This window comes from Salvelinus alpinus, chromosome 36, assembly GCF_045679555.1.
Source record: "Salvelinus alpinus chromosome 36, SLU_Salpinus.1, whole genome shotgun sequence".
NCBI classification, from domain to species: domain Eukaryota; kingdom Metazoa; phylum Chordata; class Actinopteri; order Salmoniformes; family Salmonidae; genus Salvelinus; species Salvelinus alpinus.
The window spans coordinates 1959737-1979502 of record NC_092121.1 but is presented as its reverse complement, the minus strand read 5'-3'; the positions used below and the strand labels follow the sequence as shown (position 1 = coordinate 1979502).

Sequence of the window (19766 nt, the reverse complement as noted above, 5' to 3'; positions counted from 1 at the left end):
AAGCAGTTTCATAAATGCTTCAAGTTCAGTGTCCGAATGTTCCTCATTACACAAATCAGACCAACAAATATTATTCACATATTTGACATAGGAACCATTGCGAAACCTCTTGTATGAACATTTATACACAATTTTAAGTCCAGTCTTTGGAACTTTGGTCATAGAAGTAATGTAGATCTATCAGTGGGGAGTACAGTAACAACAAATAACCAAACTCCAGGGTGTTAGTAAAAATCAGTTTGCTCTTATTGATACCCTATTACCAGTGGTGTAAAGTACTTAAGTAAAAATACTTTAAAGTACTACATAAGTAGTTTTTTTGGCATCAGTACTTTACTTTACTATTTGTATTTTTGACATGTTTACTTTTACTCCACTACATTCCTAAAGAAAATAATGTACTTTTTACTCCATACATTTCCCTGACACTATCATGGCCGTCGTAGGGAGGAGACCAAGGCGCAGCGTGGTAAGCGTACATTCTTCTTTATTTAAAGAACGAACACTGAACAAAACTCACAAAATAACAAAACGAACCGTGAAGCTAATATGGATAGTGCAGACAGGCAACTAAACATAGATCAAGAACCCACAAATACCCAAGTGAAAATGGCAACCTAAATATGGTCCCCAATCAGAGACAACGATAAACAGCTGCCTCTGATTGGGAACCATAATCAGGCCACCATAGACATACAAATACCTAGACCTCCTAAACCCCTAGACTTACAAAAACCCTAGACAATACAAAACAAGCATACCCACCCTCGTCACACCCTGACCTAACCAAAATAATAAAGAAAACAGAGATAACTAAAGTCAGGGCGTGACAGTACCCCCCCAAAGGTGCGGACTCCCGACCGCAAACCTGAACTTATAGGGGAGGGTCCGGGTGGGCATCTACTGTCGGTGGCGGCTTTGGTTCTGGCCGCCGCCCTCCCTCTTTACACTGATCCCTCCGCCTTTGTAGATCCGGACCGTGGATCATTGCCGGAGGCTCTGGACTGCGGATCATCGCCGGAGGCCCCGGACCGGGGACCGTTGCTGGAGACCCCGGGCTGGGGACCATTGCTGGAGACCACGGAATGGGGACCGTCGCTGGAGACCCCGGACTGGGGATCGTCGCTGGAGGCTCAGGACTGGGGATTGTCGCTGGAGGCTCAGGACTGGGGATCGTCGGAGGAGGTTCCGGGCTGTAGCCCGTCGTCGGAGGTTCCGGGCTGTGGCCCATCGTCGGAGGTTCCGGACTGTTGCCCGTCGCCGGAGGTTCCGGACTGTGAAACGTCGCCGGAAGCTCTGGACTGGTACTGTCGCCGGAAGCTCTGGACTGGGTACTGTTTCAGGAAGCTCTGGACTGGGTACTGTCGCCGGAAGCTCTGGACTGGGTACTGTCGCCGGAAAGCGCTGGACTGGGTACTGTCCCCGGAAGCGCTGGCCTGGGTACTGTCGCCGGAAGCTCTGGACTGGGTACTGTCGCCGGAAGCTCTGGACTGGGTACTGTTGCCGGAAGCTCTGGACTGGGTACTGTCGCCGGAAGCTCTGGACGATGGAAGCGCACTGGAAGCCTGATGCGTGGTGCCGGAACCGTTGGTACCGGGCTGAGGACACGCACCTCAGGGCAAGTGAGGGGAAGAGGCACAGGCCGTACTGGACTGTGGAAGCCCACTGGAGGCCTGATGCGTGGTGCCGGAACTGGTGGTACCGGGCTGAGAACACGCACCTCAGGGCGAGTGCGAGGAGCAGGAACAGGCCATACTGGACTGTGGAAGCGCACTGGAGGCCTGATGCGTGGTGCCGGAACTGGTGGTACCGGGCTGAGGACACGCACCTCTGGGCGAGTGCGTGGAGCAGGAACAGAATGTACTGGACTCTCTAGGCGCACTGGAGGCCTGGTGCGTGGTGCCGGCACTGGTGGTACCGGGCTGAGGACACGCACCTCAAGGCGAGTGCGGGGAGGAGGCACAGGATACACTGGGCCGTGGAGACGCGTTGGAGATCTGGAACGTAGAACTGGCTCAATGCGTCCTGGCTGGATGGCCATTCTAGCCCGGCAAATGCGAGGAGCTGGAATAGAGCGCACCGGGCTAAGAATGCGAACTGGAGACACTGTGCGCATCTCTGCATAACACGGTGCCTGACCAGTTACACGCTCCCCACGGTAAGCATGAGGAGTTGGCTCAGGTCTCCAACCTGACTCAGCCAATCTCATCTTGTGCCCCCTCAAAAAAATTATTGGGGCTGCCTCTCGGGCTTCCTTGCTAACCGTGTCCCCTCGTATCGTCGCCGTTCCTCCTGTGCCATCTCCACCTGCTTCCATGGCAAGGTCTTGTCCCCTGCCATTACCTCCTCCCAGCTCCAGGATATCCTCCACTCATCTTTCTCCCGGGCCCAGGATTTCCGCTCCTCATTCACACGCTGCTTGGTCCTTTTGTGGTGGGTTCTTCTGTTACGGCCGTCGTAAGGAGGAGACCAAGGCGCAGCGTGGTAAGCGTACATTCTTCTTTATTAGAAAAGAACGAACAATGAACAAAACTCACAAAATAACAAAACGAACCGTGAAGCTAATATGGATAGTGCAGACAGGCAACTAAACATAGATCAAGGACCCACAAATACCCAAGGGAAAATGGCAACCGAAATATGGTCCCCAATCAGAGACAACGATAAACAGCTGCCTCTGATTGGGAACCATAATCAGGCCACCATAGACATACAAATACCTAAACCTACTAAACCCCTAGACTTACAAAAACCCTAGACAATACAAAACAAGCATACCCACCCTCGTCACACCCTGACCTAACCAAAATAATAAAGAAAACAGAGATAACTAAGGTCAGGGCGTGACAGACACCCAAAGTACTTGATACATTTTCGATGCTTAGCAGGACAGGAAAATGGTCCAATTCACTCACTTATCAAGAGAACATCACTGGTCAAATCAAATCAAATGTTATTTGTCACATGTGCCGAGTACAACAGGTGTAGACCTTACAGTGAAATTAAAGAGCACTAGTAAAATAACAATAGCGTGGCTATATACAAGGGGTACCGGAACAGAGTCAATGTGCGGGGGCACCAGTTAGTCGAGGTAATTGAGGTAATATGTACTTGAAGGTAGAGTTAAAGTGACTATGCATAGATAATGAACAGAGAGTAGCAGCAGCGTAAAAGGGGAGGGGGGGGCAATGCAATAGTCTGGATAGCCATTTAATTAGCTGTTCAGGAGTCTTATGGTTTTGGGGGTACTGCTTGCCGTGCGCCAGCAGAGAAAACAGTCTATGACTAGGGTGGATGGAGTCTTCGACAATTTTTAGGGCCTTCCTCTGACACTGCCTGGTATGAGGTCCTGGATTGCAGGAAGCTTGGCCCCAGTGATGTACTGGGCCGTTCGCACTACCCTCTGTAGTGCCTTGCGGTCGGAGGCCGAGCAGTTGCCATACCAGGCAGTGAAGCAACCAGTCAGGATGCGCTCGATGGTGCAGACGTAGAACTTTATGGGGATCTGAAGACCCATGCCAAATCTTTTCAGTCTCCTGAGGGAGAATAGGCTTTGTCGTACCCTCTTCACGACTGTCTTGGTGTGTTTGGACCATGATAGTTTGTTGGTTATGTGGACACCAAGGAACTTAAAGCTCTCAACCTGCTCCACTACAGCCCCGTCGATGAGAATGTGGGCATGACCGATCCTCCTTTTCCTGTAGTCCACAATCATCTCCTTTGTCTTGATCACGCTGAGGGAGAGGTTGTTGTCCTGGCACTACACGGCCAGGTCTCTGACCTCCTCCCTATAGGCTGTCTCATCGTTGTCAGTGATCATCGACAAACTAAATGATGGTGTTGGAGTCGTGCCTGGCCATGCAGTCATGAGTGAACAGGGAGTACAGGAGGGGACTGAGCATGTCTGCATGTCAGCCCTGCTGCCTCTGATCTGGAGGTCTCACTAAACACAAAGGCTTTGTTTGTAAATGATGTCTGTGTGTTGTAGTGTGCCCCTGGCAATCTGTAAAAAATCTGACGGATGTGCTTATTATAAGCAATTTGAGAAAAAAAATACTTTTACTTTTGATACTTACTCAATTAGTATTTTTCTGGGTGACTTTCACTTTTACTTGAGTCATTTTCTGTTAAGGTATCTTTACTTTTACTCAAGTATGATAATTGGGTACCTTTTCCACCACTACCTACTACAACTCTGGTTCAACTGTACAGTATGTAGTTAGACCAGGAATGTGTTGAGCAATGGATATGTGCCATTGAGCCTGAGCATGCCATCATCCGATGTACCCATGTGAGAGATAGATACACTGTGTCCTGTTCTCTCTGTGTATTTCCTTGTGCCCATCCTGTCTCGGTCAAAGTCTGCAGAGAGGCATTGTTGTGCTGCCTGCCCTGTGGGAGATGGTCTCAGCTGTGGGAACATGTGCTTTGTCATGGGGCTCTGATTACATGCTCAATGTCTGGCTTGTGCGTTGCTCATCGACTGGACAATTGAAAGAAATTACAAACCTGATCACTAGTCTGCCTCTATTTGTTCAATTCTAGGCTATTTGATACATTTCTGCTTATTTGACAACTTGAGGAATTTTTGTGATTTGCTGATTTTCCCGAGGCCTTTACCTCGACTAACCCTTTGATTAGCAATTAACTTAAATGTTATCTCAGTGTTTAAGTTCATTAAGTCTACAAACCTGCACACAGTCTTTCAAAAGTGCAAGACTACTCTCTCTGTGTTTCTCGGGTGTCACAAGAAACTTCTGTGTTGTTGTGAAGTTGTTGCTTCGCTTGTGATCTTGTGCATTTTCAGGCAAAAGTATTTTGCCTCAAAGTGTAAGGTTCTGTATTTATTTTCTTAGTCAACCTTGTGTTCTGTTTTGTTGTGTTCTGGAACGTAGCCCTGTTTCTTTGTGTTTTTGAACATAGCCCTGTCTTTCATTTTTGTTCATTGATTTCACCTGTGTTAGTTACTCACCTGGTCTCATCAGCTCCTTATTTAGTTCAGTTCATTGTGTTTGTGCCTTTGTGAGGTATTGTTCATTTTGACTCTACTAAGCCTTTTCTTAGCTTGTTTGTGAGAACTGGCCTTCAGTCCTAGTTTTGATTCACCTGCCTGTTTGTCTACCTGTGTATGACCATTGCCTCCCTGTGACCACAATTCCTGCCTTCTGCAATGGCGAAATAAACACCTGCCGTGCTCTGCGTGTGAATCTACACCTTTTTCTCCCTGAGTATTCATTACACAGAGAGACTCTTGGTGATGGAAGAGATTTAGGAGAGTGTTGTTTTGGGATATCCGCTTGTTACAAACCATTTCTTATTTTTTTTAATTCTTTTTTAATTTTACCCCCTTTTCTCCCCAATTTCTAATTACTATCTTGTCTCATCGCTACAACTCCCGTACGGGCTCGGGAGAGACGAAGGTCGAAAGCCATGCGTCCTCCGAAACACAACCCAACCAAGCCGCACTGCTTCTTAACACAGCACGCCTCCAACCCGGAAGCCAGCCGCACCAATGTGTCAGAGGAAACACCGTGCACCTGGCTACCTTGGTTAGCACGTACTGTGCCCGGCCCGCCACAGGAGTCGCTGGTGCGCGATGAGACAAGGATATCCCTACCGGCCAAACCCTCCCTAACTCGGACGACGCTAGGCCAATTGTGCGCGAACCCAGAGTCTCTGGTGGCACAGCTAGCGCTGCGATGCAGTGCCCTAGACCACTGCGCCACCCAGGAGGCCCTTTACAAACCATTTCTACCGCTGTTTTTCTATTTAGGCCCTACTCAAAGCATTCCAGGAGTAAGAATAAGGGAAAAAATATGACCCAGCAACAATTTAATTTGAATGTTAAAAATACCACAAAGTACAAGAGATTTACATTGTTTGATGGCTGATGAAGACAGCGTTTATTATTGCCTTGGTAATAGAGGAAACAATTGAAAGGATCATACATATAAAACAAACGCAACAATTCACCTCATAATAATCAATATTTGAAAATTCACACAAGTATGGTATTCTCAAGTGTTTTTATAATCATACGCAAAACATCTGTTCTGTTAAATAGGGCAGGGAAGTGTCCACCTTGACCAATGTGTTATGTTAACAAATATCTTCTCTCACTTGTTTAGACAGTTGACATGCCTGTTTAACAGTAATTATTTTGTGTGAATTGAACCAAGTTATTCCTCATTTAACCAGATATTTTGTAACAAGTACAGAGAATGATTAAGGGTTTTACATAGAAGGATTTACAGACATACTTTACAGAATTACAAACAGACCGATGTTTCTACATGTAACAAAATCTTGCTTTGGAAAAAACATTATTTGGTACAATTGGCTTGTCTATACAGTACCAGTCAAAGGTTTCTACATACCTACTCATTCAAGGGTTTTTATTTTTACTATTTTCTACATTGTAGAATAATAGTGATGACAAACTATGTAATAACCAAAAAAGTATATTTTCCCCTTGATGACCGCTTTGCACACTTTTGGCATTCTCTCAACCAGCTTCACCTGGAATGCTTTTCTAAACAGTCTTGAAGGAGTTCCCACATGTGCTGAGCACTTGTTGGCTGCTTTTCCTTCACTCTGCAGTCCAACTGATCCCAAACCATCTCAATTGGGTTGAGGTCGGGTGATTGTTGAGGCCAGGTCATCTGATGCAGCATTCCATCACTCTCCTTCTTGGTCAAATAGCCCTTACACAGCCTGGAGGTGTGTTGGGTCATTGTCCTGTTGAAAAACAAATGATCGTCCCACTAAGCGCAAACCAGATGGGATGGTGTATCGCTGCATAATGCTGTGATAGCCATGCTGGTTAAGTGTGCCTTGAATTCTAAATACATCACTGACAGTGTTACCAGCAATGCACCCCCACACCTCCTCCTCTATGCTTCACGGTGGGAACCACACATGCAGAGATCATCCGCTCACCAACTATGCGACTCACAAAGCTCGGTGATTGGAACCAAAAATCTCAAATTTGGACTCATCAGACCAAGGACAGATTTCCACCGATCAAATGTCCATTGCTCGTGTTTCTTGGCCCAAGCAAGTCTCTTCTTATTATTGGTGTCCTTTAGTAGTTTCTTTGCAGCAATTCAACCATGAAGGCCTGATTCACACATTCTCTTCTGAACAGTTGATGTTGAGATGTGTCTGTTACTTGAACACTGATTTATCTGGGATGAAATTTCTGAGGCTGGTAACTCTAATGAACTTGTCCTCTGCAGCAGAGGTAACTATCATGATACAAGGCGAGACCCAGATGCAGACACAGGAGGCAGATGGTTGGAGTCTTACAATATTATTTAATCCAATAGGGTAAGGCAAGAGAATGGTCGTGGACAGGCAAAAGGGTCAAAACCAGTTCAGAGTCCAAAAGGTACCGAAGGGCAGGCAGGAAAAACATGCTGGTTGACTTGACTAACATACAAGACAAACTGGCACAGAGAGACAGGAAATACAGGGATAAATACACTGGGGAAAATAAGCGACACCTAGAGGGGGTTGAGACACAGGAACAGGTGAAACAGATCAGGGAGTGACAAACTCTGGGTCTTAATTTCCTGTGGCGGTCCTCATGAGAGCCAGTTTCATCATAGCGCTTGATGGTTTTTGCGACTGCACTTGAAGAAACTTTCAAAGTTCTTGAAATGTTCCTAATTGACTGACCTTCATGTCTTAAAGTAATGATGGAATGTCGTTTTTCTTTGCTTATTTGAGCTGTTCTTGCCATAATATGGACTTGGTCTTTTACCAAATAGGGCTATCTTCTGTATACCACTCCTATCTTGTCACAACACAACGGATTGTCTCAAACGCATTAAGAAGGAAAGCAATTCCACAAATGTACTTTTAACAAGGCACACCAGTTATTGAAATGCATTCCAGGTGACTACCTCATGAAGCTGGTTGAAAGAATGCCAAGAGTGTGCAAAGCTGGCATCAAGGCAAAGGGTGGCTACTTTGAAGAATCTCAAATATAAAATATATTTTGATTTGTTTAACACTTTTGGTTACTACAAGACACAATGTAGAAAATAGTAAAAATAAAGAAAAACCGTTGAATGAGTAGGTGTGTCCAAACTTTTGACTGGTACTGTATATGAAAATATACAAAGGTATATGATAGAAAATAGCTCAAATTTGTTTCCCTTCCTAATCTACACAATCAGCACATTTTCAACACACAATCACTGCTCTATCATAACTGCAACTCATCTCTTGTTCCTAATGTTATAGTATACTATACTCAGAGTTTTATAGATATGTTGTCTCGCTTTCTATGCATCCCTTAGGACGTTCAATGAAAGAGCTGACAGTTAGGGGAACTTTTTCATCAGTCTTTGAGTAACTAATGGGTTAGGGATATTTCAAGGCATGTATTTCCTGGCCTTCATACGGGGTATAATATGTATGTCTCTGACGTCATTATGCTGAAGCAGCCAACACAAATAGCGCTCTGTGCCCATGCCCCACCCACTGGTGAGTAGAGGAATGACCTGCCGCATGTTGATGTACCACTTGTAGGATTCCTCTGGGACAGCGTGATGTCTGAGGGCTTCTTGCACCATCTCGGGGTTGGAGTGACGCTCCCCAAGACCCAGAGTCTCTCCCAATCCCAAGAGGAGGTCCGATGCTTTTGCCTTGCGTCTGCCAGAGCCCTCCACATATGCTTGGTAGAAAGGCACTCCCAGGTGGTCCATCTCTGTCAGCCAAACAGCGCCTCCGTACTTCTCAATCAAAACCTTTTCTCCTTTGCGGGATAACTTCCTGCCAAACTGGGGCTGGCCGTCCTGTACCCACTCAAAGCAGTCTGGCGAGGGCATCATAGGGATGGCCTTGTCCAGAGTGACTCTTGGGAGAGCGGTTCCTCCTTCCAACTTCTCCAGTAAGTCCTGGACATGTGAAAGGGTCCCAGCAGAGTTCAGGATGATGTTGGAGTGTTTTTTCAGCATTGCATTGGTGAGATGAGCCAAGTATCCCTCAGCTATGTGCATGGCAGTATCCATGTCGCCCAGGAGTTCACACTCAACATGGTAGAACTGGTTAAGATGCGTGGCATCTGGATCTTCTCCCCGAAAACTTGCCGATATATAGTATGCCCCCGACAAGTTCTCTTGGAATCGCAAGAAATACTCCAGCACAAATTGCATGGAGTCAGCCAAGTACACATCCTGCCCCAGCAAGTTGACGGAAACGGGCTCGGAGTCTGATCCCAGGCCCAACGGAGAGGAGATTGTGTCAGTGGTGAGAGGAGTCAGGGCGTATGCATACTGACAGGTGTTGTTGAAGTACTCCACTGTGCTGTGGAAGAGGGTATTTTGAATTTGAAAGAGATTGCGGTACCACTGGCTCTTGATGGCTAACATGGAGTGGCTCTGTGGGTCCTCCCAGGAACGAGGAGGCCTGCAAAGTGTGATTTTGGTGTGGATTTCCTTTAGAGATTCAGGGCTGGCGGGAGGGCCATCGACAGATGAGACATACCCGGGGTAGCTTTGGAAGTACTCTGGGAACACCTCAGCAGGCTTGTCACCACGTAGAGGAACCAGAGGGATCAGCTTGACATGGGCATAATCAATCTCAAAGCCCTCAAAGATGAGTGCAACACCTCGAGCATGCATTCCTTCCTCCAGCAGTCCAGCTACCTTACGAGTGGCCAGGATCAGTGATGTGTAATCAGTCTCTTCCAGACAGAAAATGTTGCTTGACAGTGGTTTACGTGGCACTAGAACTGTGAGTCCAGGTGTATTAGGGTAGGGAGTGAGGAAAGCCACATGATCACTGTCCTCCCACACCCGCCAATGTTGCTCCTCCCCACGGACGATACGGCAGAACAGTCCATTGTGGGAGGGATTTCCTAAGAAGTCATAACACAATGGTGCGTTAGGTGTTGGCAGCTTGTCCCGAATCTTGGCCTGAACCTGATCCAGATCTGCGTCTTCGCAGCGTGGGCCACTCTTTGAACTGCAGTAACCTGGGTCATAGGGCTGAAAGTCCTCCTCCCCGGTCAGATGGGGGCACCAGTTTGTTTCCAGGCCATGAAGTGGTAGCACTCGGATATGGGCCGGGGTCTCGGGATGTGGGTTAAATACTAGGGCGCAACGCTGTACCCCCAGTCATTCGCATAGCAGGTTTGAAACAGCCCTTGCTCCTTGCAACAGTTCTAAGAAATCTGGTACAGCCAACTGAAAGATGCTGCTCGGTCCACTCAGAGTCTTTTGGGTAAGGATGGTGGCACCTGGTGTCCAAGGGTGTGAGTGTAGGTGAGCAACTAGTTTGTCAGTCTCCCAGATCACATTGTAATAACTCTTCATGGGTCTCAGGACTTCGACACGTGCAATGCCACCAACCATGGATGCTACAAACATCACCCCAGCATTGGTTTCAATAACAGCATCGCCTTTGGCGTCTACAGCAATGATTCCAGCACAGCTGCCCTTCAAGTTCTCAGATATGACTTCTCGACATGCTGCCCTAAGGCTGTAGCCTTTATGATGGTAGAGACTGGCTACTTTTTGTGCAACTGTGTGCCTTAGAAACACATCTCCATCACCAGAGCATGTTACTGCAAGCTTGTCATCAGCAAATATACCTGCTCCCACTATTGCGGTGTCCCCAACTCGACCCTTCCATTTTCCCACCAACCCACCTGTGGACGTTGCAGCAGCTAACCTACACCACCGATCCAAAGCAACAGCTCCCACCGTCTGTGGATGGTTGTTCTTGGAGGCATTGCCAGCACTGAGTTTTGCTATCAGCTCTCTGCGACGGACATCAGTTTGGAAGTACTCCGCCCTCATAGGCTTCTCACTCTCTTCTAAGCCTTGCAAAAACTCTTCTGCACCTTCCCCTACTAAGAGTGAGTGTGCACTCTTCTCCATGACCTGTCTTGCTGCTTTCACTGGGTTCTTCACACTAGTCACACAAGCCACCGACCCAGAGTTCATCCCATTTCCATCTACTATGGTCGCCTCCATCTAATTTTTCCCATCTTTGTTGAAAACTGATCCCTTCCCGGCGTTGAACAGAAAGCAGTCCTCAAGAGCTTGCACACTCCGCTGCACTGCGTCAAGACTACTGCCTCCTTGTTGTAGCACTTGTGCTCCGAGGGACAGGGCTGTCTGCAGAGCAAATTCAATGACGTCTACCACCTTTGTATTTAGCATCATCTCCTCCCCAGCTCCACCATGGATCACCAGAGTAAAGTCTGGACTCATGTTGGAGGCAGAGTCAGAGGGAAGTGTTGGCTTGGACATTGTCTTGCCTTGTTTTTGGCCTGCTGGACTGATACTTTTGTCAATTTCCCCTTGGGTGGATCCATTCCTTCTTCCTACTTGTCCTTCTTGTAGCAGACACTCCATTGCTCCCATTTGTCCGGCTACAGCATATCTGACAGCGAGAAGCATCACCAGCTTCAGATTAACTTTCAAGCTATCTTGAAGCTTCTCCAACACTGTGGCAAAGGTGCCTCTCCCATTGAGCACCATACGGACCCGGTCTCTCCTCCCCATGTAGGTTACAGCCAGTTGGTCTTTAGCGTACACGTTCCCTACAGCAAGCTCCACTCCCTCTATCAAATCCTTGCCAGTAAGGTAAATGGACGGGCACCCAAAGGGGTCAAGAAACTTCTTGAGAGGGTTGTCTGCAGACATGGACCAGCGTAGGGCTGCGAGGTGAGGGCCCACACCGTGTCCACTTTTAGTGGCTTTGATCAGGTTCTTGTGCTCCAGGAAAGCCACATGGAACAGACGGAGCAGTTCGTTCGTGTATCGAGGTTTGTTATCTGGTCCGATGCAGGATTCCAAAGCACTAATGAGCTGGCAGGATTGCATGGTGATGGAGTATGTCTGATCGCAGCGGCCATGCTTGTAGTGACGCATATGGGTAGGGGTTACAAGAATGTGGCTGGCAGCAGATTCCCCAAGAGTCTGCCTTAGGGAGAGCTGCAAGGAAAAGTTGATCCAGGCATCATATAGGCCCCTGTGACCCCGGAGGGTAGCAAAGACATCTGGGTAAGAGGGAACCTCAAACGTGATTATGGGATTAATTGCTTTAGGGGAGGACTTTGGGGGGTCTGTTTTAGTTATACCCTGTAGTGGGAATGCTAGGGGGCTTGGGGAGGAGGAATCAGCCTTGTTAAGATAGGCTGACCCATTGCTTCCTGTGTTGGTCTGGACTAGGTTCACATTAAGAGACTCAGAGAGATACCACACAGTCTCAGCCACTAACCCAGCCACCATTCCATCCACTGCACTGTGCTCGAACGCCATCCCTGCTGTGCTGTCTTTGAATACCACCAGGTTCACCACCTGTAGAAAAAGTATAGAAAAAATCATTTTTATTTTACTTGTGATGTTTGCTTGTGATGTTGAGCTAAAGTGGAACCTATGTTTTCAAGTCTTGTGTCAGTGAGTTAATAAACTGAAGTTTGTTGGGTGCAATTATGTATGGCTGATGTGCAGTAAAGATCCACTTACAATTTGATTCAATATAGAAAAATTGATTTAACTCCATTATCTAGCGTATATTTTTGTCAACACATAAAATCATGTTCCAGGTTTTAAATGAGATGTATAATTTAAGACTATATCCTCATCCGGTAACCCGATGAATCCAGTTGATTCACTACAGCACCACTGTACTGTATTGTAAGGACAGACGCTGAGAAAGAAGAAGCAAGTACAGGGAGCGAATATTTAATGAATAAACAGACAGGAAACAAAACACGAACAGCGTCTGGACAAGGCACACAAAACGACATTAATACTGACTCGGGAAAGAAACAGAGGAAGTGATAGATATAGGGGAGGAAATTAATAATGTGATGGAGTCCAGGTGAGTCCGATGAAGGGCAGATGCGCGTAACGATGGTGACAGGTGTGCGTAATGATGATCAGCCTGTGGCCTCGAGCTCCAGAGAGGGGGAGCGGAAACAGACGTGACACTGTATTGTAGTAGTTGTTATCCACAGTTAAAGTACCACAAACATCCCATACTGTACCTTGTCATAGTATCTCAGACAGGGCCCATCTCCTCCTCCCAGTCTGACAGCGTTGAGGGTGTCTGCCAGATCAGCTGGTGGATTGCAGTCTTCCAGGGAGAGAGCCACCACAGCACTCTCCATCAACCCCAGTGAGGCGGCCGCTGCCCCACCTGCTCTAAGGATCTCCTCCCTCACTGCACTCCAGGCTTGCCGCTGCAGGGCAGAGAGGCCGCAGATGGCAGAGGGCTCATTGTTCTTGGCAGCTCTATGTTGGCTCATCACATGAGCCACTTGGCTGTAGATGTCAGGGAACGGTAAAGGGGACATAGGCCCACCTGGGCTGAGACGCTGCAGTATGTTGATTGAAAATACCTCTCCAGCACAGATTACGATGGCATGGATGCAGTCTGGGTATACCTGTAATACAAATAGCAATAAGAAGTAGGAGATAATCACATTAGATGAAAATAAGACAAGGGAGTATGATGAACTGTTATCATTATCATCAGAGATGGTGTATGAAAACACAAAACAACATTGAGTCAAAGTACTCAATTTTTTTCCCAAAGCTTACTTTAATCTCATCTTGGGTCTTCCCAGGAATGCGGCTGGCAGCAAACACCTCTGATTGCTGTGTGCGCTCAGTTTGCCCCTCGCCCTCTACCAGCGAAGGCTCACTATACATCTTAGCCACAGCCCAGAGCAGAGCGGCAGCCCTCTCAAGTTGGGCACACTCCTTCTTGGCTCTGGAGGGGGACAGGACAGCGGGGATGGCTGTCGAGGTGGGCAGTGGGTCAGTGCATGAGAGCAGCTGGCTCTTGAATTGCTCTGTCACCCAGTTCTCTCGGCCAGAGAAGGCAGCCGCCAAGCAGTTTTGGGCTTCCTGCAGGACCTCCCTCTGTTGGCTAAGGGTGTTTTTGAATTGAGCGTAGAGCTCGGGGCTCAGGGTGAGCTGGAGCACACGGCTTGCCTCTTGTAAGGTGACATCTAGCTCTGGAATAGGGTAATCGAGAAGTGCCATCCTGTACTGTTGATAGGGGGAACCTAATGCAATGAGAGAGCGAGGATAAACAATCAATTGAGTTACTGTAAAGACACTCAGGTAATTTGCCCCAATAGTCCCTCTCAACCATAGTATGCAAAAACGTGACATATTAACCTGTATGAGTAGTAAAGGCTGTAATTCAATCAGGCTATTCATATTATCTAGGAGAAGAGCTCATGAGATACACAGAGGACTCTTTGTGGATTCATTTGGCTGATGTGAATACAATACCTCCTGTAAGGTCAATGTATCCTTTGAAGATACATTGTGACTTCTCCTTTATCACACTGTGTGTGAGAGTGGCTGCTCTGCATTACCTTCACCCCTTAAGATGAGGACCAGAGGGCGCTGTTTTCACTTTGGGGGAAAATCGTATCCAATTTAAACGGCCTCGTACTCAATTCTTGCTCGTACAATATGCATATTATTATTCCTATTGGATAGAAAACACTCTCTAGTTTCTAAAACCGTTTGAATTTTGTCTGTGGGTAAAACACAGCTCATTTGGCAGCACACTTTCTGACCAGGAAGTGGAAAGTCTGAAATCGATGCTGTGTTCAAGGGTCTGCCTATAAATGGGCATTATACGTATGACTATACGTGCACGTCATACACCTTCACCCGGATGTCAAGAGGAAGTGAGAGGAAAAATGAGTTGATTATCTCTGTCTGACGTTGAATGAGCCCTCTTGGAACAACGTGTCCCCCATTTTCTGTTTTCTGCAAGGCGCGTGGAGGGACCTGTTATTGCCTACTGGAAAGCAGTCGTTATGGATGAATATGATCTCCGGCTTTGATTTTACTTGATACATGTTACAATATCATCCTAAAGTATGTTTTTTCAATATAGTTTCATTAGATTATTCAAATTTATTCGGGACGTTAGTTGTGTTGCGTTGTTTGACTTTGTTGACGTTGGAGAGCTTAGCGCCGCATGGCCAGTGTGCTTGCTAATTCAAGAGGGAAAAAGAACGTTCTGAATCCAAACAAAGACGGTTCTGGACAAAGGACCAAAGGTACAACATTCTGATAGAAGATCAGCAAAAGTAGGAACCATTTTGTGATGCTATTTCATATATATCTGTCGAACTGTGTACTAGTAGCTTTGCGCTCAGGTTTTGGTTATTCCCTTACCATAACTAAGTCTTATGTCGTAATGAAGATATTTTTAGAATTCTAACACTGCGATTGCATTAAGAACTAATGGATCTATCGTTTCCTATACAACATGTATTTTTTTGTAATGTTTATGAATAGCTATTTGGTCAAAATAGGTGAGAGTCTAATAGAAATATCCGCACATTCTGGGAAAAAGATGCTACGTTAGCACGTTATGCTACGTTATGCTACGTTGTATAACCACGGATTTCAGCTCTAAATATGCACATTTTCAAACAAAACATAAGTGTATGTATAACCTGATGTTATAGGACTGTCATCTGAGGAAGGTTTATGAAGGTTAGTGAAATTTAATATCTTTTGCTGGTTTATTCGCTAACGCTAACGTGCCTTTGCTATCGCTAACGTGCCTCGATGAATGAATGCGGTAGTGTGGTAGGCTATTGTAGTAAGCTAATATAATGCTATATTGTGTTTTCGCTGTAAAACACTTAAAAAATCGGAAATATTGGCTGTATTCACAAGATCTTTGTCTTTCATTTGCTATACACCATGTATTTTTCAGAAATGTTTTATGATGAGTATTTCGGTATGTCACGTTGGTGTCTGTAATTATTCTGGCTGCTTTCGGTGCAATTTCTGATTGTAGCCGCAATGTAAACTATGATTTATACCTGAAATATGCACATTTTTCGAACAAAACATAGATTTATTGTATAACATGTTATAAGACTGTCATCTGGTTAAGTTGTTTCTTGGTTTCTTTGGTTTGTTCTAGGTTAGTTTGGTTGATTTTGTGCATGATACCTGTGCTGTGAAAAATGTCTGTGCTTTTTTCTATTTGTTGGTGAGCTAACATAAATATATATTGTGTTTTCCCTGTAAAACATTTAAAAAATCCGACATGTTGGCTGGATTCACAAGATGTGTATCTTTCATTAGCTGTATTGGACTTGTTAATGTGTGAAAGTTAAATATTTCTAAAAAATATTTTTTGAATTTCGCGCTCTGGCTTTTCTGTGGAATGTGGGAGGAGTTCCGCTAGCGGAACGCCGGGGTGGTAAAGGTTAATAATAAGAATAGCATGGTGTTTGTATTGACAGTTGTCATGGGAATATGTCTCATGCTGCATGACCCTGTTGGGGTAATTAGATTCGTGCTGATTCGCCTAGTCAGTCTCTCTTTACAATGCTGCCTGTTTTTCATTCTTCTAAGGCCGATTCAAGTTCAGCTATGCCTCTGACCTTGTGATTACCAGGAAGTTACTAATTATTATAACTAAATTAAGTTACAATCGATAGGTTTCATGTAATACCACCTTCATAAACGGTATAGGTAATATATAAGTTCCGAAATAAACTGTAGGATTAAACTGTAGGATTTAAGTTCCAAATTGTAATATTTACCATAAAAATAAACTAAAAACACAGTTGTGTCATTTTTGTCAAAATGGAGTTTCATTAAAACCAGTTATCAGCTAAATAAACCAGCTTATTAGATGTCAAAATCATGTTACAGAATACATTTTTGTTTACTTAGAATTTTCTCTCTTGTACTTTGGATATTAAATGTTTACAATTAACTTTTGAATGTATTAGCAGCACTCTTCAAGAGATCTGTTTACAATCTCAGGGCAACACAACCGCAACACAACCAAAATATACTGTGTAAGTAATGTGTAAGTTCCTCAAATGTGATTGTGACAACACCACTGACAACCAATGCTATTATATTTTGCATGCCTAAAATACACATGAAATAACAACTCAGCTATTATATTAAAAACATTTTCCCTCTGTGTAAGGCAACTTTTTGTCATCAAAGTTGCTAAGATCAATTGCAATGATTTAGACTATAAATAGGAGAGTAATCAGAGACAGCTGTTTATCGTTGTCTCTGATTGGGAACCATATCAGGCCAACATAGACATACAAAAACCCCAAGACATACAAAAACTCTAAACATACAAAAACCCTAGACATACAAACAACTAGAGTACCCACCCTAGTCACACCCTGACCTAACCAAAATATATAGAAAACAGAGATATCTAAGGTCAGGGCGTGACACACATTATCAGGGGTATGTCCGGAAGTCCATACACCTCTCAACAGTTTTAGCAAGGAGGCTGCCCTCCACTAAAGACTGTATCATACCACTATGACTCATTCAAGCGTGACTAACTATAAACATGCATTTCAAGATAGACCAGCATACACATCTGGCTCAGCTTCGTAAGTGAAAAACAATGCAAATTGTAGGTACACAAAATACCACTATGATCAACAACACAAGCATTCACAGATACATGGCTCTTACATTAAACTCTGTAATTAGGCTACACATAAGTAGATAAAGTTGTGTTATTCCTACAGCCATTGTTTGTACGTGTATAAGCTCATAAAATGTCATTTATAAAAGTAGAAACTAGTTTACCTCAAAACCGAATACACTTCAAGATATGCACGCTCCGTAAGATGCAGCGATAGTCAGTGAACAGCAAGTTTTGTTGTACCACACAAAACAAGGTTTGGCTATAATATTGTCACGAGAATTTCTAGTTCCAATGATATTAACTCAAAACTCACTATATACTTTGACCAATTCTCCGGGGGTTGTAAAGGCCCCGGTTAATAGAAGAATTTGACAAAGTCCCAGAAGTCTGAAAAAGGTAAGTGCTATATTCAGAGAGCTCTGAATATCATACAATGCACCTAGCCTTATATACCTCACATTTGGTCATACCATAAACCATACCCCTTATAAATGCCCCTCCTCTTCTCTAACACTGTCAATGCTATTTACAAGTCTACTCCAACACATACATTGCTTATCATATCCTGCATCATGTTACATAATCTACTGCAAGCCTAGCGGTTTCACCCCTCCCTGGGTGGAGAGACTTCCTTCGTGTTACCAGTTTCACAGAGGTGACAAGTTGTCTGTCACAAATTCCTTTTTCCTATGTACACACTGTCTCACTTACATTGCTTAATAGTAAAATCTTAACTTGTCCTATGCACACACATTAGAGAAATACAGTCTTATAATTCTAACTATTCACTCTGTTATACATTTCAGGGTGGAATACTTTAGTCATTACCTTACACATACAAATTCCATTATCAATCCACCCTTTGACTAAATATTACACACACACTATTACACATCTAATTTTATTTGAGTAGAAGGGGGCATCAAACAAAACCAATACATGTATTTACATCACATAGTCATCAATGACTGTTCTAGGCCTATATCCAATTATAACTCTTCTTTTTAGGATTTTCATTATAGCTTCATTAAAGAAACAGTCTTCCCAAACATCAAAAATAGTCTCAGCCAACATGGGCTCCTTGGAATTGAACAAGGAAGTATCCTCCACCAGGCTCGGTGGCATGTATCTGTCGCCCCACTGATCGGAATTTGGGATCGGACCATACCTCACCATCTGTTGCATCATCAACCTCTACAGAACCCTGGCAATGAGACCTCTCACACACGGAATCAAACAGCATCCGCACAATACCAACATAGTCATACAGGTAAAAGCTGCCCATAACACAGTGATTATGACATTCTTCCATTTTCCAGACATACTATCGAACCACCCAGTCAGTGAGGTATCCACCCCAGAGTTCTCTGCTAACTCGTTAGCCAACGTGGTTAAACCGGCCAGGGCCTTGGTCACTGATCCATCTGGAGCTGTGTTATTTGGGATGAAAGTACAGCACATTGATCCAAATATCATTCTACATACCTCGCCCTTTTCTGCCAATAACATATCGAGAGCCAGCCTATTTTGCCAGGTCATGAGGGAGGTGGTGGATAATTGGTCAGAGAACCCCTTTACTGCATCCCCAGTTTCATTCATGGATCTCTGTTGATTATAATAGATGTAGAGAATCCACATTTTTATTTATTGTCAAACACCAAAAGAACGTAGTGGTAAAGCCTTCACCTAATTTGATTCATAGCTTTGTATTCATCTGGAACTTCCCTGGGGATGCCAATAGCATCCATCTAGACAAGGCTACTCCCATCCTGGTCAAAACTCCTCCTGTGCCTACTTCAGCCCCCTATAACTGGCCTCTGATGACTAACTCGAACTGGTTGGTGTCACGCCCTGACCATAGTAAGCTGTTTTTTCTCTGTGTTGGTTGGGGCGTGATAGTGTCTAGGGTGGGTCATCTAGGGTTTTTTGTATGTCTATGTTGGCCTGATATGGTTCCCAATCAGAGACAGCTGTTTATCGTTGTCTCTGATTGGGGATCATAGTTAGGTAGCCATTTCCCTTTTGTGTTTGTGGGATCTTGACTACGTTTAGTTGCCTGTCTGCACTATTTTGTATAGCTTCAAGTTTTGTTTTGGTGAGGTTTCAGTTTATTAAAAATATGTGGAACTCTACTCACGCTGCGCCTTGGTCTACTCTTTTCAATGATCATGACAGTTGGACCAATAACACCGGGGCGCAAGTACCTTACCACCCTTTTGGTAGTGCCTGTAGTATGCATCCTTTGCTGGTACAAGCCCACCATACATCAGTTATAGGTGCTGTGAGGTTAAGAATTTTCTCCTGTGCTTCCAAACCTAAGTCAGTCACATTAA

At 44.9% G+C, this 19766-nt stretch overlaps 2 protein-coding genes across 2 annotated transcripts; both read right to left on the bottom strand.

Moving 5' to 3' along the window:
• Positions 1 to 5870: 5870 nt before the first annotated feature.
• LOC139565442 (asparagine--tRNA ligase-like) lies at positions 5871 to 10977 on the bottom strand. Its single transcript, XM_071385791.1, has one exon. The coding sequence runs from the start codon at positions 9630 to 9632 to the stop codon at positions 8382 to 8384; it is 1251 nt and encodes a 416-aa protein (XP_071241892.1). The 5' UTR covers positions 9633 to 10977; the 3' UTR covers positions 5871 to 8381.
• Positions 10978 to 10987: 10 nt separating this feature from the next.
• On the bottom strand, positions 10988 to 17848 carry LOC139565441 (peroxisomal carnitine O-octanoyltransferase-like). Its single transcript, XM_071385790.1, has 4 exons — positions 17595 to 17848; positions 13569 to 14038; positions 13013 to 13411; positions 10988 to 12320 (listed from the first exon to the last, which is right to left on the bottom strand). The coding sequence occupies exons 2-4, from the start codon at positions 14013 to 14015 to the stop codon at positions 10989 to 10991; spliced, it is 2178 nt and encodes a 725-aa protein (XP_071241891.1). The 5' UTR covers positions 14016 to 14038; positions 17595 to 17848; the 3' UTR covers position 10988.
• Between the last annotated feature and the right edge of the window lie 1918 nt (positions 17849 to 19766).

Bases quoted from the DNA above. Each gene is read 5' to 3' on its own strand.
- LOC139565442 (XM_071385791.1), bottom strand. From the start codon at position 9,632: ATGCATGCTCGAGGTGTTGCACTCATCTTTGAGGGCTTTGAGATTGAT.
- LOC139565441 (XM_071385790.1), bottom strand. From the start codon at position 14,015: ATGGCACTTCTCGATTACCCTATTCCAGAGCTAGATGTCACCTTACAA. The intron at 13,412-13,568 runs GTAAGCTTTGGG...TTTGTATTACAG, and splicing joins AGACCCAAGATGAGATTAAA to GTATACCCAGACTGCATCCA. The intron at 12,321-13,012 runs GTACAGTATGGG...CTTTTTCTACAG, and splicing joins GTCTGAGATACTATGACAAG to GTGGTGAACCTGGTGGTATT.